At 40.9% G+C, this 24930-nt stretch overlaps 1 protein-coding gene across 10 annotated transcripts in view; it reads left to right on the top strand.

Moving 5' to 3' along the window:
• Window positions 1-24930, top strand: part of LOC124162952 (transcriptional enhancer factor TEF-1) — a 796250-nt gene that overhangs the window by 394875 nt on the left and 376445 nt on the right. For 9 of the 10 annotated variants that reach the window (XM_046539722.1, XM_046539723.1, XM_046539724.1 and 6 more), the window contains exon 2: window positions 23234-23373. The exons of the other annotated variant lie outside the window; for it this stretch is intronic. In XM_046539722.1, the coding sequence (XP_046395678.1) occupies window positions 23310-23373 (64 nt within the window). In that variant the 5' untranslated portion in view covers window positions 23234-23309. The remainder of the gene's footprint in view (window positions 1-23233; window positions 23374-24930) is intronic. 10 annotated transcript variants of the gene reach the window in all.

Raw genomic sequence — 24930 nt, forward strand, 5'->3', positions numbered from 1 at the left:
TGACATATCTTACAAGAATTCAATGAATTCATATAGCGGATATTTAACTGGCAATTTGACACAAATGTCATTGTATTATAAGGTTTTCGTGCATTTAATGTCATGCTCATGTCTTTTCCTACGTAGATGGACGCATGAGTTAAAAATCGAAGTTATAGTTTTAAAACGAATATAGCTGTGCTTACTAGAGAAATAATTTATATTTTCAACAAATATAACGAGAGATGATAAATACATATTTCCGGTGCAATGCACTTATTATTAAATGGCATTAGTTTTTACCGAAGAATCTTTTCTTATCTGGAACTAATGATAATTTATACATATTGCATACGTTAAAAAAATGCAGTGAACCACGATAACGGATATTTAATTAACAATGGGACCCAGACGTTCTCAAATAACGAGTTTTTCGTGATTTTTCTGTCAAGCTCACGCCTTTTCCTTCATTCGTAGAAAAGACCTAAAGTATGGATATGCATTACAAATTATTAGGTTTTCTTTTTCCTCTTATCATGACCTCATTTAATTAGTGATTCCTGTAGTATAGGCCATATAAACAAATGCGTGCAAAACTAAGCCCTGATGAAGGTTTTAAATAAGCCGAAACGTTGGTTAACAACTTTTTTGCATTTAATCATTACAAATTTTTGTAGATTCAGTCGGCATCGATAACCATGAAATTTATGGTAGTACGTAGTAGCATTACGTGAGCTAATCATGTATTTATATAACTGCGTAAGTATATGAAATTAATGTCATCCATTTTCCACATCGTCGGTTTTGCAGGGGGAGGCAAAATTTCCGAGGGCCCGACTTTCCCTCAGTCTGCCTCCAAGGTGGCACAAATAAAAAAAAAACATCGCAAATTGTTTATTGATATCCTGCTAACGTCGTGTGAAAATTCGGTCTGCTCGCGAGCAATGCTGTTTTCCCGAGATATTTTGTTCATGAAGATAGGCCGACTAGTGTGAGGCATCAAGTCGGCCGATTCGTCCCGCCCACCCCCGCTCTCTCCACCCATGGAGGAAGCATGGTTTTCGAGTCATTTTTCAAGGCTGCCCCTTCGCATTCCGAAATAGAGCGAGGATATATAGGCGGGGAGGCGGTGGCCTTAAAGGCAGCCAGCGTTGCTGCTGTGATGTGGGTCGAGGGGGTGGTTGGGTGGAGAGGTGGGGGTGTTGTTGGCGTGCTGATGGCTGTGGCTCCACCGTGCGTGTTGTGGTAGGAAGTGGCTTTTCCAGAAGGAGCGGGGATCATCACTCTAGACAGAGGAGGCCAGTCCGTTTCGGCGTTGACTTATCGTCCCTGTGCTTTTGAGAGGAAAATTTTGGGCGCCCACGGCTACCCCCTTTTTTCTTCTGCATACTTCTTATTTTTACTGGGATATAATACAATTAGGTCTCTGCACCGATGGTGAAGATTCGATGGCGGTGGCGTCTGAGGGTATTTTTGCGGCGCGGTTTGCGCCTTGCGCCGGCTTCACCGCGATTTGATCATACACCATTAAGAATTAAATTCTAAGAATTTAGAAGTGCGATACTAATATTAGGCATCAATTATGCATCCTACCTCTGATTTTATTCTGGGGGATTCGTAATCTTATTTCCGGCACATTTGGCGTCGCAATTCAAAATTAAATGGCAAAATTAAATTCAATGAGTTTTCGAAGTGCGATACTAAGATATAATATCTATTATGCATCTTACCACTGAGTATATTCTGAGGAATTCGCCATCTTATTTCCGGCAGATTTGACTAGTTTTCATTGTCGGCGGCGCGCATATTTATTTTCTATTCATGGAGCATAGGGAAAATGTTACGGGAAAGCTGGAATCATCTGTAAAAATTTGATGAGATCGAAGTTGGACTAATTGGTTTGACGACGATGCACTCAAACTGTACGGCAAGATGCATGTCAGTTTTGCTTTAGTTACGTAAACTTGTAATTTAATTTATTAGCCTAGGTTATATTGGCTTGTTTTCTCGATTTAAATTTCCTTCTTAAAATTTTCACTGTTCTATGAAGGTCGCACTGCCTGAAGTAAATGGCAAGAGAAAACAATAATTGTCAGGGAAACATGGAGGAAGTGTTAAGATATTTATTTTCCATAACCTTGTGACAAAATGTTTTGCCATCATGCAGTTAAATTTTTCAGATTTTGCTCTACTAAGCTGAGTTTTTGGGTTCCTCCCGATTCTTGGGGCCATAGATGTCATCTAGCTTGCTTTCGGCAGTATTATTCATTTACGTACTTAAAAAAAAAAACTCAATGCCTATTTTTATCGCTGTAATTTTACCCCATTGCAATAACCAGTATATTTTTCACTTATAATGTTTAAAACTTTAATAGAGGGAAGGTTGTTAGGAAAACATCGGAGGAGGTTTACGGAGGGAGCTGTTTTTTTGGTAAGGTAACGAGAGAAAAGTCACCTTTGGTGCAACTATATTTGTTGGCTAAAAAGGGTTGAAAATTGTGAAGATTTTATGTATTGAGCTTATTATTCCGAAGCTATTTTATTCTTTTCCTCAACATTTGTTTTGCCTGTGAATATCCTTGCCTCGAGGTCCTTTTTACCTTCCCCCCTTTTTCCATTTACCTTGTGTACTCGGTATTACCCTCGTAAGCTCTCCTGCCAACCTCGCTTACCTCTAACAGCACGTGTGTAGCCTCCGCATGTATTTTCGTCGCAGTGTTTCCTTAGCTCCATTAATTAGTAATGGATGGTCAATGTTTTTTACGGTTACGGTCGTGACTTAGGAACTGTTGTGATAATGTACGTAATGGGTGGGATTCAAATGAATCAGGGGAAGGAATATTCATATAGTTAGTCGTAATTATCAATGCCTAATCGTTCTAATTTGGATATTTGTCGGCTGAGAGTGAAGTCTACAAATAAGCCTAGGGGACTTGTCGAACAATGGAAAATTTGATACTGCATGTGAATGTGAAATCATTTTCATATATGCAGACGAATAAATTTCATTCACTCTTTAGCTCAAATTTCTGATGCGATACGAGTACTTCACTTATATGGATCGAATTATAGCGTGTCCACTCCGTCTCTGTACTTAGGACAACTCTTCCAGGATAATTTTTAAGGGAGTTTCACTGCCTCCAGCCAATGTTGATATGGCACCGTGGTCAGTGAAACGTAGTGATTCAAAAGTGGGTGAGTGGGGACTGACAATGAGTAAGAAAAATCCCGGTGAATCGATGGTGGGAAATTTCCCTCCACTTGATGTGGTGGAGGAATTTTTCCGAAAGGCTGTATTTCCTGTGGTCATCCGGATAGAATATCCTTATTTGGTCGCTTTTTTCTTCATCTGGTTTTTCTACTGCAATCACACGTTAGTCGTCGTTAATTGACTATTGCATCGGTTAGCGCTGCGATGCTCATGATGTATGCACGGTCAGTTTCTCTCCTGCCGCGTTGTTGTTTATGAGTGACTGCAGTTCCTAAAACCATCCTGCTTTCATCTTCAGGGATCCATTGTCGTTCATCGATATTTTATTTACTATTTAGTATGTTTCGTAATACTTTGTTAGAGAGTAGAAGATATATCTGGTGAGCGTAATTTCTGCCCTGTTGGTAACGTACTCTTTCGCACTGTACTGGCGTGCAATAAAGTATTCTGATTAATTCATAATTCGATTTGTCTAAAATATTTTGTCTTGGTAATTCCTCCTCTTCATTATCTTTTCTACTTTGCGTCTATTTCTCGGCGTCTTTACGAAATTTTGAATTATGGTACGACATGTTATATTCCCAGTGCATGTGGGATGCATTATTATTATTATTATTACTCAGTCGCTGTAAATTACGCAATCTCAATGCGTTCGGACATTTCGGAATGAGCCAAAAGATGGATCATGGATTTACAACTATAGTTGCAAATCTTTAAGCCTAATCAATATTGTAAACATAATTTAAGCCTTTAATAATTGTTCTTTCAGCGGGTAACATATTGAGAGCGCTGATTAAACTTTTCAGTGCGTTATTACTCTGTTCGACTCGTGTATTTTGAATGCAGCTGTCGCCGAAGTGACTCACGGCTTGGCATCCATTTCGATGGCAGCAAGAAATTATTTTAAACGGCCATTCGGCATGCTTCCTTGCATGTTTGTGTCTGATCCAAAACATTTCGGAGACATGCGTAAGGTCGGCCTCTCAGTCATTTTTACCCGTATGCAGCGAGCTAATTCTCGTGGAATAATGCGATCTAAATCGCGGTGAGATGGTAGATTTCCGAGAAGAGAGGCATTAATTTCTTGCGAAAACCGGTCCTTGCATTCATAAATAATTACTTTGTCAGATTTCCAGGAAGCTCTTTGTGGTTCACGATTTTGACCTGATAAAGAACTCATTGGGTCGAAACGTTTCCGAGTTCTTGCTTAGTAGTTTTTTTTTGTATTGAAGTTAAAATATGTGCGGAATGTCACTCGATATTTTTTATATATTTTTTGATCGAACTGCGGAAAAGCAAACTTCATTGTTATCTCCATAACCACGCAAATAGTACGTATTTTTTGCTCCTGTTTCAATTTAAAATGAATGTTTCCATAGAATTCCCACTCTAAATTTCAATTGTTCCACTTATTTTAGCTATTGAATGAAGTTTTTTTTATTTATTGCTTATGGATAATAAATAGAGTTGTCCTCGTGGTCCGAATCTCAACGATGTCAATGAAGTCGCCTCACAGTTGGCTCGTAGCCATTCAGGGGGGCTTCAGCACCCCTGAAAGTTTTATCTTGTGGCGAATATCGGCGATATGTATGCAGAGAAGACCACTTATCCAGTGGTATATTTCCTCTTGACACTCTGTTTTTAATTATAGTTACATTTCATTATTTCTGTTAACTGTGAATACATTAAACTCCTTTTATTGCTAATATTTATTCTTTTTAAACATGTCCTATGAGTTATTTGTATAGTTATTGCTAGAATAATTGTCTTTTCTATCTTTGGTATTGAATACATTAAGCCAAGTTGAACAAAGAATATCACATTGAACAAATTTGACCATCATTTGAGGAATTTCACCGGAAGTGGTACTTTTTACTTGGGCTAGGGTACATGCATGTATTCCCCGGGAGGCTTCGCTTCCGCAATCATTACGCCCTCTAGGAGTTAACTTATATCACAACTATTTATCTGCACTTCAGGACGAACTATTTGATTTTCTTCACCTCTATTCGCGGCAGAACCTTTTCCTGTTTTGATTATTTCTGTGAATAGAAACGTTTACCCATCTTTCACGGTACCATTTTTCCTTTCTTGCAATTGCAGTGTTCTTAGCATTTGCCGGCATTTTGCTCTCTGGTCTAATTACGCGTTGAATACCTTCGTCACTCTTTATTCAGCTCATCGAACACAGGCAGACTAGCATCTCATACTGGCTGGCAGCGCTCTTAAGTCGTGAGGGTGGATTACCACACGTTTTGTACGGCCGTTACCCTTAAAACACGGTGCCTGTCGTATTTCGTACGGGTGGAGGCAACGCGGTGATGCCTTGGCGCCAAGTTACGTCGTCGGTTCTCTCGATATGCCGGAAGGGTCTCCAGATGACTCACACTTATTTGGGTAATACTTACTGTCAGTATCGAACCTCTTCGCTCTTCGCTCGCCACCCTAGTGCTCGTTTCGCAATCTTCCCTCCCGCCTCGCCGTCCCGCGCGTTACCGCTGAGTCACAGAATTTTCGGAGGTTTTCCTCCCTTCTGATCCTCGCTCCGCCTTTTCTCCACCGCACCTCAATTTCCCTTCTTAACGTCAAGTTTCGCCTTTCACTCACTTCAGGGGGACCGGTCGAGAATTCTCGGAAAAGTTGCGTGGCTTATCTCGGGAAAGAAATTTGCGGCTTCCTGTGGAATCCGTGATTTGGACCTAATCGAGGACCGCGTTCTCATTCTATTTTTGCTTACTTGTCTACTTTTTTTTCAGTAATGAAGACTCCGCAAAATACGGAATGAAATTGAAAAGTGGCGATGTTGCGCGGTGGGAGAACGGAATGGAAATGAGTAAATACCCGTACTTACCACTATTAAGATTTATTTTACAACGTAATCCGTTGATATGCGTTCTGAAATGCACAGCCGAAATGAAAACTGTGTGCCTTATCTTATGAGTGTTATTTATCCTTGAAAAAATAGCCATTTCGTATTATTTTGATGAAGATTATTCAGCGTTTCGTCTTTATTTTATTTTTGTAAATGTTTTCCAATGCCACCGAAAAGAGCACGTATTGGCCTTTTAATTCGGGGATTTATAAGAATATAACATTAATACATGCACGAACAACCATGCCCGGAATAGAGGCTACCCGCCCCGGCGGGGCTTGAACCCACGACCTCTTGTGTGGCAGACGAGGACTTTACCCTGCCGCCACCGAGGCAGGCCATAGATTGGACAGTCGTTAGTCATTCCACCTGCGTTCCTTGCCTTTTAATGCTTTAATTCAAACTCTTCTTCTTGCACTTGCCTAATTACTGCATTTATAGCTTGGACAATCATGAAGAGATCCAATTGTTAGCCACCAGATGGAAAAAAAGCCGCCATAACCCTGGGGTTCCCTCCCTCCCTCTCAGCCCATTTAATCCCTTTTAAACTCCTCCGTTTGATAGTCCCTCCCCCGCACTTATCGAGCGATTGTTTGTCGCCAGGATTCGCTGGCCGTCCAGCCGGGTCCATCGAGCCAACGTGTGCAACCTTCAAAATTGGCCGCGCGCCTGTTACCTTTCAATTGAAGACCTTTAACAATAATAGCATTCTACACCTCATCACGTTTTCTCGTGAGGGGGGGAAGGGGAATGGACGTTTTGGTCGTTTGAATAGGGAGAAGGGAGTCGGGAGAGCCTCCCGAGACTAATTATGGATGCCTGACGCCGCCCTCTCCCTTGGAGAGAGCTGCTCTCTTCCCGTCCCCGCTGTGTCGCCGCTTCTTCTTTCTTTTATTCCCTTCGAATCGTCTCCTGAGATGATCTCTACCGTCGTGAGGGCGCTTACTTTATTTCGGGATTCTCCGCAGGGCCTTCGGCTTGGATTGAGTGGCGTACATGGTTGCGTGAGGGTCTGAATGATGGCGGCATGTTCTGATCGTGCATTCTTAGTGTACCGTATCATCGTACAATTGAAGGCAGTTTTGAAATGCATGTATAATAGTAAGTAGTAATAGGTACACATCGGCTCGCTCCGTACGGATCAGTTATATGAGGGGCCCAGAGGCCAAGGGGTACCAGTATTTTTTTTTTTTCTAGACAGAGTTAGGTACGGAAATCAGGCAAATAAAACTAACGTGATCAACTATATACCTACTTAGTGGCGCGTGTGATTTTCTACTCAATGTCAGCACAGGACAGAGGCTCACTCATATCCTTTAGCCACCAAGTTTTTGTATATTTCCTCTTATCAATTTCTATACTTAAGTCCATTTAGAAAAAAAAAATCACTCGTACCCCTCGGCTTCTCACCCCCTCTTATTAATTCCAAATAGATTCTATGCCTTTAAAAGATATTTATATTTGATACATAGCGGATATTAATTGCCACAGTCTTAATTCATTGCCCACCTTAGACTTCTTGTGTCAAATAGTGAGTGCATGACGTTGCAGTTTAAATTGGAATCAACATCTGCATAATACCCTGCGAGCCACGTCTTGGGTGTCTGGAAGTGGGTGACAATCAATAGCATGCAGCAGGTAATGCAATATATGCGCAATTAATTGTTATCAATAAAGTTAATGACTCGTGTGCCGGTGATGTGAGCTCCCATCAACCTTGCATCGCTCCATGCGACACTAGGCTGTAGCAGTTATAATTTGCATAGTAAGCAACAGTTTATTCACTATCATTCTGATTTGAATATTTCACTAGCGAATTATGCCAATTCATTTGTTTTTAAATCCAAATCAATCCTATGGCTTCAGTTTATACGTACTATGACAAGTTCCAGACACTAGGAACGATTTAAATCGTTCATCCATTGTGTTTAATGTATTTTGTCTTAACCGACTGTGAATTCCTTGCGGAACGCTTCAGAAGTAGATGTAAAGTTCTGTCTTCATAGAGGCTTAAAGGTATATTAAATAGTTAGTTTTGTGGACGTCCTGTTTAAAGTGTTCCCATAATGTTATGATTTGTGGAATTTGATGTATCCAGATAACAGTTAATTGCGACCTAAAACATTATTAATCGCCATGAACTCTTCATTCCCAGCTATATATACCATTCAGGGGCTGAAAATAACTAGTAAGTGTTGGATGCTGTATTGATTCCTTCTGGTCGCCATGTATGTACACCTTTACTTCTTTTTACAGTTAAGTTTCCCTCTCCAAACCATCCGGGCAGTTAGCCAAAAACATTGTAGCGCTTATCTCGACTGATTAGTAGATTTTTTATTCCGTTTGCTTTATTCACTCAATTTATTATGTAGTCCTGGTGTTCGAGGGTGGATGGCATTGAACATAAGGCGTCACTATAAATTAAAGCATTGCTTTGAGTTGAAACATTGATGAAATCACATATTTCGCATTACTATCAAATATCCCTCCTCCCTATCCCTCCAAATAACCCTTGGTGGTAGAAGTTTCCTGCCCGACGAAGTATTTTCCATTCACTTCTGCTGCCTAAACATTCAATTTATCACTCAATATTGAACATCCTTACCCTCATGCCTAATGCATCATAGCTTAGCATCATCATTAGCTTGTTATCTATTTCGAATAGTTTGATCGAGGATATTTTTCCATCTTCATTTTGATATTTATCTAATCAGTAAATGCTATTTCCATTATTTTAATTCAGTGCTGATGACGTTGGAAATGGTTCGGGCTCCATCTACTTGCCTGCCATTAATCGACCAATTGGTTCAAAGCTTATTTTTGTTTGGTCTTTGACGCATGTTCACTACTCGCTTGGACTCATTGCTTTGGCTTCCGTCTACGATACCAGTGAAGTTCTTGCCAAAATGCGCTGAGGGAACAACTTGTTTTCGATCTCTCGGTCTAATTCCGTCAACTAAGGACAAGAACCCGTCGGTAGGGACATGCATTACCCTCCGAGGAAGCGATTTCAAAGTGTTTTGTTTGAGTAATGGCCAGTTTCATATTAATTAATTGGCTAATCCTTGTTTTGTCCTTTACAAATTAAGTTCCTTGTGTTAAGATTATTATATGTATTGCTGTTAAAGTTTAGGGCTTGTTGGAACAGTAGCGTACCTATATCTATTAGGATTGCATGCAGGTGCAAAGACACGGTATTGTTTGGGCTGCGTCCAGAGAGTAACTCATTCCTAAAAAGGGATAATTCTATTGCATTTAAACTTTAGAATTGAAGAAAAAATATCGCCACCGCCGGTTTATTGTGACCGTGTTAATATAATATTTACTATCGCCACAATCGATGTATCATATTAATAATTTCATGTTTCCTCAAAAGAAATTGAATATGTAAATATGTAGTTGTTGAATAATTCGTGTATCCATTTCTTCTTTCTACTATTTATTCCCTCATCAAATTTTTCCAGAGTTTCTGCGTACCATTGAAGTAGACGATCTGGTTTTCGCTAATTTTTCTCTGCGGTCCTATCGCCTTCTCCAATTTCCCGACGTGCACATATCGAATGCTTCACGTTTTAACTCTGCCTCATGGTCCACATTTCCGCGCAATTGGGAGATGTAAAAATTTTCTAAATACTACTCGTCAATTTATCGGGGTGAAGTATTTCAGAAAATTTATTAATTAATTTGCTACGAGTTATTTGTTTTTATTTTTAATTACCGTAACAATTCATTTTTGAACTTAAATACGTCGAAAAGTGTTCCTTGATAGACGTTTGCGACGAAAAATTCCTCTCTGTACTCTTGTAGCGAGTTATTTGTGTATTTTAATCGTCAATATAACCTCTCACTAGCAGTGGATGCCCGCCAATTGCGTGTTCGATAATTCCCCGCTCCTGGTCCTAATTTCCCAGTTATTTATTATGAACAACACTGGAGTTATCGTGGAGAAAAAAATGAAAGCGAGGGGTGAAAACAATCACAACTTGAGGGCGATCAATTCCTATTGTTTCAATCTCTACGGAGGAGTTAGCGGCGCCGTCTGGTGGGAGTGGCGCTGTGGGATGGATGCTCGGATATTGTTATTGGTGTGTGGAGGAAGGGGATGATGCGTAGGAAGACCGCTCTTGATGCCGGTGCTGTATCTACATGTGTCTGCATGGTACACTCCTGGCCTGGTGTAGAATATTTAGCAGGTGGTGGGTTTTCATCAGCATCCGTTATCCTACCATTGTAATTGAATATTGTGCTATCAGAATAACATTTATGCTTGTCCTTGGTCTGAACTTCTGATATTCACTCAATATTCATCATGCAATGAGATTATCTACTCCTCATGAGAATTTACTTATATAACTCAGTGTCGTATTTGCTTTAACTCCTATGTTTCCTTCCTATTATTGCCGTTGCGGAATGCTTAGCGGAGCGTTAGTTTAACGTGATAGCTTGATTCATGCCAAATGATGATGATACATTACGGGTTAATTCCCCATATAACCAACGCGCAAGAAATAAATCGAGTATTTGAACATGAACTCTAATGACGTCACCAACTAATTAAAATTGGGCGGCAACACTCTCGTTTTTTTATTTCAAATTTATGAGCGAACGAGGAAGGATTTTTTCGTCGTAACTTATATTCCGTTACATCTAGCGATTTCGTTTAGTGAATAGCGATTTCTGGTCATAGTGAATGACTCCAATCTTCTCTCTTCTCTCGATGCCTGTGTTGTAGATGTATATCTAACTGTTAATGGGCACTTCATAGGGATCGAGCTTGAGAAACCCCTTGCTCCCTGTGCCCGTGTTGCTTACTTCAATCTATAATCTACAAATTACCCTGCGAGCCACCTCTAGGGTGCTTGGCAGGGGGTGATCAATCACCAGCATGCAGCATGCATTTGGACTCCCACATGCACACCACACCGTCCAAGAAACGTCCCGTATAATAACAAACTATACTACTATATGCTGTTAGAAATAGAATATAGAATAGAAATTCAGAAACATGCAGTAAGTTTTACATAGGTTAGTAGGCTACACTACAAGTCATGCAATCTATTTACGCGTTCTATTGCTGCCGTTATAATCTCTTATTGATCGTGGAAAAAATGACATTCGGAATCTGTCTGTTCTGCAATCTATCTCTCTTATTTTATTTATATGATCTGATCTTCCGTAGTACGTTGGCGTCCGCAAGATATGGTTAACTTCGTCAGAAAAGACACTGCTCTTGAATTTATGTAAAAGGTTTAGTCTATTTTTCAATCTACGGTCCGACAGAGATTCCCATCCGAGTTTATCTAAGAGGTCAGTTACACTAACAAGACTATCGTAACGACCTTTCACATACCTGGCAGCTCTTCTTTGCACGCGTTCTAACTCTGTTATTAAGCCTTTTTCATGAGGGTCCCAAACACTGGCAGCGTATTCCAAATGTGGTCTAACGAGGGAAAAGTAGCTAATTTCTCTCACTTTGTCGTCGCACTTTCCTAATATTCTTTTAACAAAACCCATTTTACGATTAGCTTGACCGGTTATTTCTCGAATATGTTTATTCCACGATAGATCATTATTGAGTCTAACCCCTAGATATTTCACAGATTCAACTGCCTTTAACTGCGTGCCCCGAATGACATAGTTACGCTGTAGGGAGTTATTCTTCTTCCAGAAATTCATTACGACGCATTTTTCCAAATTTAATTCTAACTGGAGCACTATACTTCGGAGCAGGAAGGTGAGCTGCGGAAGAATACGCTCTGAGGTGATTGGTTGAGAAGATCTCTCCCCCCTTTCTTTGATGTGAGGAGGAGAGAGGGTGAATAAGTGTTGTAAAGGAGATGAAGTGTGTGTTGTGTTTGGGCGGAGGAGGAGTGGCCGTGGGGGGGAGTGGGGTCTGTGCTGAGTCACCCGTGGAATAAAAGAGACGGAAAGTGAGCAAAGGAGCGTGTGGGTGTGAGGGGACGATCTTTCCTTTCTCTTCCTCCTTCCCCTTCAACAAGCGCTAACCATCCTTCTCCTTCCTCCCCTTGGATCTCCACCCGCTCGCTTCCTCTCCAACAGACTCGAGACCCCCTTCGACTCGATGTTTGCCCCCTCTTCCCAAGCCCCCCTGCGTGCTCTCAATTTTTAGAATCCTTTCGCGCCGAGGACGGTTCGTTTTTCGGCCGTGCTGAGGGAGAATTACTGTTTCCGTTGATTCTTCTCTCCCATTCTACAGTGTTACCCTTTCTAACCCAGAGCTACTTCTGGGAGAAATTAAATTTCAAGATTCCTCATTTAAAAAATGTGAATATTTTCTACTCAATCATGATCATTGAGGTCGCCATTAAACTTTACAGTACAGAAGAACGCGCAGTTTAAATCTATCCTGAATAGAGCTGAAAATATATACATTTTTGATGTTAATTAAAAGCAACGTTGGGTTGTAGTGGGCTTATGGTAATCCAATAGCTTTTCTTATTTTTTTTTTTTTTTTGCTTGGGAGTGAGATGCGTCAAGTGGTGAAGGAATTATTGCGTGCTGCCCGGAAATGATTAGTTTTGAAGGTTTTGCTCTCGCATCATAGTTATTCTCCCTCCTCAATGCCCCTTTTTTAAAGCTCCAATTTATCGAAATTCTTATATTCTTCCAATTGTCTCTATCAGTACCTTCGTTTTCCTTCTGATTGGTACCCCAATACTTAAGTTAGGTTTTTATCGCTTGTGGGTCTTTTTTACTCTGTGTTTAGGTATTCGTTATAAAAGTAATTTGCTGTAGCTATGTAGAAGTGTTAGGTTTCTGGATTTCGTGTGCACAAAATATTCGCTATACTTTGGTGCTTATTTGAAGCCAAAACAATATCTGCCATATAAGAGAGAGAATATTTTCCTTAAGTTATCAGTCAAACCGCAACTTAATGTGGAGCAAACCTATAAGTTGTGTGGTTCAGGTAACATACTTAACAATGTTTTGATTAATATTTATTTTCGAGTTGCCTCAGGTTCTGTTGTTAGCAATTTCTAGAATAACCATTAAACATCATTTGCTGTCTTTCCTGACGTATTTTAGCTGTGAATAAGCAAATTTAAATCGCAAAGTTTTTGCAGGAATGAATCGAAAAACAAAATACGACCAATTAGTTTAAAGTTATGCGATAATAGGTAATGATTTCGGTCCACGATGACTTTCGCCATCTTCGTGTTGCTGGGCAGTTGTGGTGAATTAGTAGTCGTAGTCTCCCGCGAGACCGCGGGAGTCGCTCACTCTTCAGCCGTGGAGCCGGCGAGCTGACACGGGGTGGCATTGGAAGGGGGAGATGGGCGTGTTCTTAAGCTGCACTTAGCTAGAGGCGCCGTGAGGTGACAACCCTTCAACGCTCCCTCTTGACTAGGGGCTCCACTAAGTTTGACTCATCCGACTCTCGCAATGGTGCGCGACTGGGAAACTTGGTGGTCGAATGCGACCCCAGCCGTCGAGTATTCTTTTCGTCCTCACCGCTGTGCCCTTCACGGTCCCTGCAGTTGATGCGGACTAATTTGGGGTTAATTTCGATTCTGTGGGGTGACGGTCGGGTCGCTAGACGCTTTGCTGCTCCATGGGAGGTCCCCTTGCCCGGGAAATGCATTATTTCGATCCATTGTCGGGAAACTATGCTAAATAGGCACTACGCCGGTATATGTGAATCGAAGTTGTTTCTTCGGGAAGTTGATGGGGTGCTCCGAAGATTTTGTCGTAGGAATTATGGAAATGAAGTTAAAGGTACGCATCTTGTGACGAAAGTGCGTCGTAACGGTTTTGCTCATTCATATTCAATACTGTGCCTTGGTTACAGAAGTCGAGCGGCATCTTGGTGCATATTATTTATTGCTTTTTGAAATCGCTGTTCTTCAATGGGTTTTTCTCATCACTCCCTGAATCGTTCTTATTTCTTCTCTCTTTTTTGCTATCTTGGGGCATTCGCTCATCGGAATCGGCTTTCCACATGCTGATTCCTATTTGTTTCTTCCAATTCGTATTTGGTGTTTCCATACCCTCTGTTTTTATATTTTTTGTTGAGAGGCTAATTCCTTTGTTGTGGACAAGATATTACTCCTTGCAGCTTTGATTTTCCATTATCGAGTAGGTCGTAATAGTCGTGTGGTTTTCATGCGTCGGTTTTCCGACGCATTAGTCCTGGTATTTATTCTCACTTACACAAACCAATTTTCGGGTTGAAACGCTGATTGAGTAAGTGATGCCCGTTGGGGAAGCATTCTCTGGGCCGTGAATAATTGAATCTTTGAAAAAAATGTAACCAGTGAATTTTCAGTTAAAATGATGGATGTTTTATGCTCGTAATGCATGGAAAGGCAGCAGCTTTAACCCAGATGTCATAGAAAATGTGAAGAGCTTCCTTTTAAAAACACTTATATAGACTCGTTTACTCAAAAAAACTCACCCGGGAAACGATCTGAGTCTCTTTAACTACTCCGCGGAAACTTTTATCCATATCTGATGGCTGATTTTTTTGTACATAGAAATAATTTCCTCTGTCTCAATGAATGTGATACCGGAATTTTAATTACTCGCAAAATCTCTTGTGTATTCTCTCTGTTGGAAGGAGTCTGACTAAAAATCGCAGTTGGCAGCCCTTGGTTCTGCGCCCTCCCCGTCCGTCTCCCCGGTGCGGCATCATCTTAGAGGCCGCCGCGAAGCGTGGGCGACCTTCTGGTCGGCTCCAGCCACCCAACCATTCCCTTCTTCTCATCTCATATCCTTGATTCATTTCTTTCGTCACCCTCGATATGTTCGTACCCCAATGCGTTTTCTGCCTTTCCTCACGTCCGTGTCCAAAACTTTCCACTTCGGAAGCCTTTGGAGGAAGCCTAGGGTAACAACTCGATGGCGGCGGCGACCGGGGGCTTTCTTTTGCGGTGTACGGCGCGCGCCGGCGTCCACACCGATGGAATATACATCGCGAGTCCACCACTAATGATCTGCATTCAGTTCAAAGAATTAAGAGCGTAAAACTTTAGTCAAAGATTAAATATACATCTTCTACACAGTATATTCTGTGACATACACGATCTTATTACCAGCAGAATCAATGTGGACTAATTAGCGATCAAAATTCACTAACTCTTGATTTACTTTGTGTTATTCCATTATAAGTTTTCCTGGATATCACACAATTACTTCTACCACTTATTTTTAACAGAGCGCGATCCGGGTTTCAATGAATTATCATCATCTTCAGGCGCAAATTATGATTTGTTTATCTTATTATTGTTGCCCAGTTACTTGATGAATTTTAAAGCGACGCCAGAATAGGGGAAAATATCTTTCCCCTATTCTGGCTCCGCTTTATATTTTTCGAGTTAAGATTAAATTGTCTTTTTCTCTAGATATTCAGGAGAGTGAATATTTTCTTCGAGCCTCCTCAAACCCTTCAGGTTAATGTATTCGTTTTTTATCATTATCACCATACCATCTGTTTTTCCTAGGAAAATTATCGCCAGTTATCTTACGGTTGTAATTTGTTCACAATTTTTGTTGATGTTTACGAAGCACAATTTAAGTAAGTTGTCCCAATGCTGGCGGATATTGCACAATATTACATTTCTTTTTCATACGTATTCTGTATGCTTACGGCCGAAACATCCTCCATCCCAGATTTTCATACTCCTACATCCCTTCTGTTCAATTTTCGACCCCCTCCCAAGGTGTATTCTCTTCCTCCACTCCTCTGCGAGTCCCACAAGCATTCAGATCTCCCCACTCCACCGACTACTCGCTTCCTTCCTCATCCGTCATCTCCGTTTGTATTCCGACTTGTCTCGCCCTCACTACACCACACCATCCCTGGCCTTCGCATCGGCTTGGTTTCATTTTACATCCTCTTCCTCTATTTTCCTCTCCTACTCTTACCTGTCTTCCTGGATCTTTGCTTCCTCTACTGCTCAATAAAAGGAATGCAGCGTTATTTTAGTCGTGCTCTAATGTAAAGTAATTAATTTTTTTTGGACAGAGAAACTGAGCAAATCTGTTTGGACGATGGGTTGCGGACAGAAGGGGTCTGTTTTCGTACCTGGGTGATCAAGTTCCGCACGGAAAAAAAAGTTTGGTTAGAACTATCGATTTCTGATGAAATTTATCAAACTTTTGGGTTCATATGGCACATTAAAAAATTCAGTAATAATTACCAAACCAGTTTGATAAATTCTATCAAACTGATTTGGTAATTGTTACTGTGCGTGCACATGTGAAAGATTGTCTTTCCAGAAAACACTATCCTGATTGAAAATCATAAAATTAGGAGTTTAACTTAAGTTTCTGCAAAAGAAATAAAAAAAAAGTGGAAAAATCGTATTCCTGCATGAAGCATTGAACGTGGGTCCCCCGCGTGGTAGTAACGCACTCTAACAATTTGTCTAAATCGGTTTGATGAAATATATCAAGAGCTCACGCTAGCGTTTGGTAAAATAAATCAAGTGCTTGATAATTTGCATCAAAGTTTAAGTATATTTAACAAAAATACTCCCTATCACACCAGTTCGATAGTTTTAAACAAATATTTTTTTTCCGTGCGGATGACGACGCAGTGCTGTCGAAGCTAGTTGTTGTGAGGCGAAATATTTTGAGATTAGAACCCCAGATATGTTGCTTCCATCGCCCGAGAGAGAAATTTCGAAAAACTTGCAAAAAAATAGACTGTTGGTATGCTGGAACAATCCGCAGACCACCACGCGAAGCAGGGACTTCTTGTAACTTTTAATGCGATTCGATAAAATTTGGAATGGATATTACATAAAGTGTTATACCTATTCAAGGAGAAAATTTGACGCGATAGCTTTGGAGATGCAGAGGGAGTGGTTTATTTCAAAACTTCGCTGAATCGACTTGTTCTGTGTTAGAATCCACGCCCTCGTTTACTCACGAAACAGTCGAGCATAATTAACTAGGCTACGAGGGTAAATAAGCGTGTAGCAGTGCAGACACAAAAAAATTGATGAATCACAAAACATTATGACGCATTCACTCAGGGTAAATTAATCGCGTTCCTTCCGACGAGCATTCACGCAACTCCAAAGGGGGAGAGAGCCGGGGGCAGCAAGAGAAGCTCACTATTAAAACCGTCAGACAAGTCATACTACCCCCAGGCGCTGACCCGCTCACTCACCAATCTGACCGTAATGAGGTGGCATTAATATTACGGCGGCAAGCGACGGGAGCCGGCGGCCACGAAACGTGCGTAGCGCCGCTAACGACCCGCGACCGCGCTCTCCCACGCCGGAGACACCGCAGCCTTCCTTTCACCCTCTTAGGACGAACCTTCCACTGCATAGAGAACGAATCTCCTGAGGAACAAGGACTACGCAAGACGCCATGCGAGTAGGGTTCTAGTTTATACCTTCAAATGAACTCGTTCGTAGGCGATGGTACCACTTTGATTATAATATAAATGATATATAAGGGCAAGTCAATTATTATCCGCAATGCAGTTATATTTTTTTTAATATGTAATACTATATTACTGTCTACGAATTTCTTATTAAATTCGTAGGCAGAACCGTGACTAGTTTGCGGAAGATGTTCCATTTCGTCAATAGTTACTCGTTTATCTAATGTAAGAGAATTATTTCAGGTGAACGCGTTTTCTTCATTTGTGGCGGTAAACGGTCCGTCTTTTTCATCGTATGTAACACTTGTGCGACCATTTTGGAATTTTTCAATCCATTCTTAGACACTCCGTTGTGGCAAAACGATGTTCCCGTTCTGTACCGAAAGTCTTCGATGAGTTTCGGCCCCTGATACGCCTCCCGACCAGAAAATACGGATCACTGAACGTTGCTCTTTTTTGGTGCAAATAGAAAGTGGAGCAGCCATAATTAACGGCACGGCAGCGATAAAGAAACTAACCTAGCAGCTTGAAACTTGCTAAGACACAGCGACAAATATACAAAGCATGCGTCATCAACGTAAAACGACAGTACTACCGAAGTAAACAAAGATATATTTAAATTGCGGGTAATGGTTGAGTGCCCTGGTAGTATAATACTCCGTTATATCAGGAAGATTCCTCTGGTTTTAAAATAAATGTACCTCATGGGAAATATTGTGGAAGGAAAATGAATGGAAAAGTCCCCAAAAGAAGACCAAGGGACTAGGCAGGTCAAAAGGATACGGGCCAGAAGAACATCAGGGAAGTAAAAAAAGCTGCTTAGGTTAGGGAGGAATGGTTGCCGCAGCATACCAATCTTAGCATGGCAATACCATGTAGGCGATTTCTAAACAAGGTGCACTAACAAGCAGTATGCGTGAGCGCGTGGGTATCGAGTGACCTAGTACATCACGAAACATTCTTCAGATGCTCTGCAGCCGAAATAAGAAAAAGATTCAACTCCTTAATCATTAGAATTACTTCTTACCAGATTTTTCTTGAAGCGTGCATACAATTTTATGTTGATCTCTTCCAGGACTACCATCCATCATCCATGTTTCTTGTAGATCTGGCCGCCGCGCATTATTATCTGGACACAATGTGAAATTTTTTATACTTCCTAGCTAGCTGATATATTTACGTGATTTTAGGAGTCGTATTTACAGTAGGAGTATTTAATTTTGAGTCTCTTTAGCGTCTCGCTAAGATGTTTTCTTGTCTATAGCGTGGAACATGTTGCATTTCATTTTTTGACTCTGTGGGATATTCGACCTCTCCTTAATCTTTTGTTTTCTACCGCGTCGTTCGTGTGGGTGTATTAATGGTGCTAGGAGGAACGCCTCGTGACAGTCGCTCGTGTGTAATCAGCAGACATTCAATGGGAGATCGGTGAGGCGATAGTGCTGAGATAAGCCCATCTCTTTCTGGGCTGATTGGCGTTAGATCGATTAAAAATTAAAATTATCTATCCCAAGTTGCTGGGATCTTCACGAATTTTCGGAAGGGGCGGACCATTTTCATCTCTTTTATTTTGGTCTCTTCATGCGAGAGGTTAAGTTCAGCAAATAAGGTATTTAAAGGTGAAAAAAAAAAAATGGTTTCACAATGTAGATATTATTGTAAAAAATGGTCGTATTCATTTGATTACTTATTTGATATTTTCGTTTTTTGTCCCCTCCATATAGTAGTGCTTGTCTCCAAGCGCAAGCTTATTGTTTTAAAACTTATTATAAATTATCCCAAAAACTTGAATGTAAAATATCAGCTTTTAGCGATAAGTAATAATGTCTCGCTTATTGATGCAAATAATAGTTTATAAGTTTTTTCTCCAGAGTAACTAGTACTAATGTCTCCGGTTTCATTTGTTGTTTATCAAAGTTTCATTGATATTTCCAACGGAGTGTAGGTATAAGTTTCGAAGTCCATGCTTGGTCGATCAATTTCATTTTTGAAACCTATTCCGGCAAATAAATTTAGCCGTTTACAATTTGAATTTCTCTGATGGCCTTCATCCCCAGAATGCATGAATGGCTTAATATTGGCTATTCGAAGTGGTCTTGAGGTGGAAATCGGCGTTTTGCTCCTCAAAGTCCTGACTTGTCATTCTTAATTTGATCAACATTCATCGTCATTCCTCGACTTTCTACTTTGGTGTGACCGCTATTTAAAATTATGAATATTTCATGACCATAATTTACAATTTTCGTATGATTTAGACCATGTTGAGAAGCATAAGGACGTAATTTGTTATTTTAATTAATTATTCGTCCCGAAAAGAGTATGAGTGACCCTCGCATATCCAAATCAACCTTCGGATTGAAACATTTGAGTGAGTGATTCTGATTGAAGCGGTGGGAGGGTGATGATCGTGTCGATATGATCCGTTGATGTCCTTTTCTTTTGAGGCGTAGCCATTTCTGTTAGTAAAGTCGTGTTTGGTGTGCGGGGGACGTCGTGCGCATAAATAATGCGAGGTTGTTTGCGGGGCTCTGGGAGTTAGCCCCGATGTCTCCGAAATCATTCATCGGGATCTCCGCGTTTTGAGACGAGGGCGGCGAGTGTTCGCTTCGATCGCGGGCCGCTTGTGGGGGCGGCACCGGTGATAATCCGAACATATTTCTTCCGCCGAATGACGCGCGATGAGCAGATGTCGATTGCGCCGAGTTATGTCTGCCCACGAGCTCATTAGTCGCGACAAAAGAGTGAATGTGCCCTTCTCACGGTGTCTTTCAAAACGGGCGCGAGGGATGAAATGGTGCGTGGATCATTTTGATGGGGAAAGTTCGGCGGAGGCTGCCGTTTCGAAGGCATTCTTTGCGCTTGCATCGTTGTCGTGCCGACTTTTTCCTCCTTTTATGTTTTTAACCATAAAATTTCAACGGAAACCGCTCAGAATTTGCCTCTGATGCGTGTATTTGTTCGTGGAAAGAAGTTATTTATTCGAAATCCTATGAGTGGATTCAAGCCGTTGAAACGGAACGGGACGAATTTTAACGATGCACATTCCACGATTTTAGGGAGATTCCAATTTTTCCACAATTTTTTTTAATGATCTGACATTCGAAAAGCTTCTTACGTTTTTAAATAAATTTATAGAAAAATCTATCTTTTTCGTTAAATTAGGATGTCATTACACTACATCTCGCCTGCCTCAGTTACTTTGGTGCACCTCCCACTTGAAATCTAGCTGTATTGGCTCCGTATAACCTACCATTACCGCCCTAATTACCTGAAAATATTCCCTGTTTCAGCATTACTGTGCAACGGTAATAATTCCAACAGCGAAACTAAAATTACCGGGTTTTCGTGATTTCGTAGCTCAATCAGAATCAGCCGCTCGAAACATTGTGAAGAGGCCGAATCCACGTGTCGAGGTGTTGAAAATCACCTTACTTTCCTCATTCCCCACCCTCCCATATCATTCGTGAGTGAGTCGCGGCTCCTCTAATGTCGCATCGTGACCTCAGCGCCCCCCGCGTCCCTTCCCCCGCCGAATCTTAACTCACGCGGCCGGCCGCTCACGCGTCGACCGGCGTGTGCTGAGGTGATATGGCGGTGCTTCCTCGTTCACGCCTCCGGCGAAACCGCTGTTGTTTGGTGTGCGGGAAATGGTGGATGTTAAATCGTGGCTTGTTGGCCGTGCGGAGGAGAGAATCACGTCGCTCGCACCTTTGTTTTCCCTTCTGATGTGAGGCGTGCTATCGTGGAGTCTTGTCTAATATGGAGCGTGACGCGGTAAGATTCGTGAGCTTGGTTGTCCCAGGATTTTGGACCGAGCTTGGCCCTTGATGCGAGTTCGGATGTAATGGAATACAATAAAGGCTTAATTGAGAGTAAATGAATGCTGGAAACATTTATGCTTGTAGTTGCAATCTACGGATCAGAAACATGGACCACTAGAAAAGCTGGCCAGAAAAAGACTTTGAGACTTTGTTTTGTCGGTGGGTTTTGAAGATCAAATTAACGGATGAAGTAGAGAGGGTTAGTGTTGGGAAGAATGGGAACATTCAGAGCACCATACGTCAGAGAATTAAACATTAGGTAGACAACGCCATAAAATGTAGCAATAACAAGCCAAGAGATAAGTATTTTAGGCAAAGGAAAATATAGGAGTACATAAGGAAGAAGGAGATCGAGGAATTGAATAATCTTGTTGGGGAAAGGGAGGAATTGAGGGATGCAATACACCAATTTTAGGATTACAATACAATTATTTTACATTACAATACATTTGGAGTATTCTTCTATACGGAGGTGAGGCATGGACAATGACCGCAGCGGAGAAAGCAAGGATAGAGGCCTTCGAAATGTGGTGCTACAGAAGAATGATGAAAATCAAATGGGTCGACGGAGTTAGTGACGAGGAAGTCCTAAGAAGAGTAGGAGAGAAGAGAAGCCTCATAAAAACCTTAACGAGAAGACGGAACAACTTTAAAGGCCACATCTTGAGACATAATGGCCTGATGAAGACAATCGTCGAGGGACAAGTGGAAGGCAAGAACGGAAAAGGAAGACCTCGAGCAAAATATATGGAACAAGTAAAGAAGGATGTGAAAGAGAAGAAATGCGTAGGTGTGAAAAGATTAGCTGATAGGAGAACTGAGTGGAGAGCTGCGTCAAACCAATCCTAGGATTGCTGAGCAGTGATGATGATGATGAATACAATTATATTGATGGGATAATTTTAAAATCGGCAGCTGAAGTAGTGACTAAGTTTTAATTGGATATAAGAGACGGATGTGAAAAAGAAGAATGGTTGATAAACATGTCTGCAGTTGGGAGACAGTAGGGTTAATTTATAAGATGGTTGGAGGTAGGCTGTATGTATGTCTGGCTAGCGAGGAAAATATACTTGGAAAATATTCTTATAAAAATTGTATTTTTTACGAATGGTATCGTATTGATAATTGTATAATTATTATTGAAGGCTTGAAAGATTTTTTAATTCGTCAAACTACCCTTGATTCTCTATGATTTTTTGGATGCAAATTGGAAGCAAGCTTCGAGAAAAATCTGGTAAGAATTAATTCTAACGATTAAGCAGTTTAATTTTTTTCTTATAGAGCTAGTAGAGCAATTATACTATTGAGGCACCACGTTAGATGAAAACGGATACACTATTAAGGAGATCAGGAAGAGTATTGCATTAGCAAAGGAGGCGTTCATGAACAGGAAGGAGCTCATGAGTGGATCGTTATGTAAGAGTATAAAGAAAAGGTGAGTGAAGAGTTTGATCTGGAGTGTACCTCTCTACGGTGCGGAAACGGGGACACTTAAGAAGGAGGACGAGAGAAGACTAGAGGCATTCGAGATGTGGGTGTGGCGAAGAATGGAGAAGGTGAAGTGGACGGAGAGGAGGGACGGCGAAATGCTGGACATGGTGGGTGAGGAGAGGCAGCTTTTAGAGGAGATACGGGGGAGACAGAAGGTATGGTTGGTGCGAGTACTTAGCGGGGAGGGGATGTTGAAAACAGTGTTAGAGGGTAGAATGTTAGGTAAACGAGGGAGGGGAAGGAAGAGAAGAGGATTTTAGATAGATTGTAAGAGAGTAGGCCTGACAGTGAATTGTAGAGGGCAGTGATTGTAGGAAAGGGATGCTCCCAGAATACTTTAGCTCTCCCCGGAAACTTACCTTTATCGGTAGCATACTGTAATAATAATAATAAAGTGTAATATTTGACAAATTGTGTCGTTTTTCTTTTTTTATCTCTTTTTTCTTTTAATACCCATGCATTTGTTTTTAATTCTGTGATTTTTTTCTGTCTTCTTCCAGGTGAGTAGGTGATCGATGAGCATTGAGAAGTCTAAGCTTTTTGGTTGCGGGGGATGGTTAGCTGCAAATCGGTTTCATGCAAGTAAGAAGCACTCCCCCCATGGACGAAATGGACATGTATCGCAGCGGACATGCGATTGGTAAATATCAGAGTGTGTTTTTTGTGTGTGGCGTCCTCTTTTGTCTCTCGCTAACAACGTTTGTCTCTCCTATCCCATTATTGTTCTTCTTCCGTGATCTGTCAGCAGTTTCCGAATGGATTGTACGTACCTGGATCGCCAATTCGTGACATAATGTTGGTTCGATTCTCCGTTTCATATATTCTGTTTACTCATGTGTTTTGTATGTTCGTTAACTTATCCGTCCTTTTTGTTTGGCCTGGTGGTGTCCTGGTTATTTTAGAAGTTTTTCTTAATTTTATTTCATTTGAAGTTTTTATGAATATTTTTATTTTTTTTCGTTATGTCATCCCTTCTTTTTTTGGCGCAAACGCGTTTTCGCTTGACATACATATTTGGAAATAACTAACCAAGCTTTAACTAAGATACTGTAATTTATGTGGTCGAAGTTTAAAAATTACGAGAATCAGCAGTATCCAATTCGTACGAATAAAATGATGTCAAATACATTTTTACAATGCTCTCTACTAGTTTTAATTTTATCGTACATTTCATCGCCATTCATATATTTTCATTCGCATACTGATGATATGCGTTGAAGGAATAAAGATATACTTATATATATATTTAGGGTCAGCCTAGTCGCACTTTTAGTTCTTTATATGTGATTGTTGAGACCATTAAGCCCATGGACCAAGGGCCAGCTTGAGAGCACTGGAATTTTCTTGTGATCGACCTTTCGCATGGCTAAACCACTAGGAAATTTACTGTGGTGATATCCCCTCGAGGCCACAATGTTATACTTTTTTCCGCTAGATGTCAGACGTAAAATTTTCCCCTCAGTTTCAACACGATATTTGAGATCGCGAATGTTGGCTCTGGCTTTCAGTCATTCCGAGTTCTTGGAAAGGGCGCTTTTCCTCCTAATTCTCTTCCGAGGAGGAAGAAGCCATTGAGAACATAACTGCCTCGTCAATTGCGGCGATGGCCTTGCCTGGAATTGTTCTCGCTCATCTGTTTCGCGTCGATAAGGCCTTAATGCTCTCACATTTCTTAGAAATCTTTTCGCTGAGTCTTTGTTTTGAGTCACAAATTATTGAGTCGAACATTACGTTCATGTTTTGGCATTGTCTTATTGTCTTCACTTCATCGTTTGACGACAGAACGAACATAGTGGTGGATAACAATAGGCTCTGTCCCGCCCAATTTGATTTATTGTAAATTATGTTGATATAACCATCATTATGCGAGCCCGATTCTGGGATTTGTAAGGGCTTTCGATATTTTCGATGTAGACGGCACTTACTAGCTGTTGCATTGCATCTATTCGATAATAAAGATAATACGATCACTTTTATTTTCTCACCGTTATGAGGAATTTAGGATTTTACATTAATATTGGTTGAACTTGTCAATGATAATATGTTTTAACCGTCTTTTGCGTGATATTTTGAACTGAGGATATTTTGTAGAGGTCTACCCAATCAAAATTGCCTTCTCGAATCTAAAATTGGACAATAATGTAAATTGAACGGCATGAAAGCAAACCTGGTAATACTTCGATAAAAGAGAACTTCA

This window comes from Ischnura elegans, chromosome 7 (genome assembly GCF_921293095.1).
Source record: "Ischnura elegans chromosome 7, ioIscEleg1.1, whole genome shotgun sequence".
In the NCBI taxonomy this organism is placed as follows: domain Eukaryota; kingdom Metazoa; phylum Arthropoda; class Insecta; order Odonata; family Coenagrionidae; genus Ischnura; species Ischnura elegans.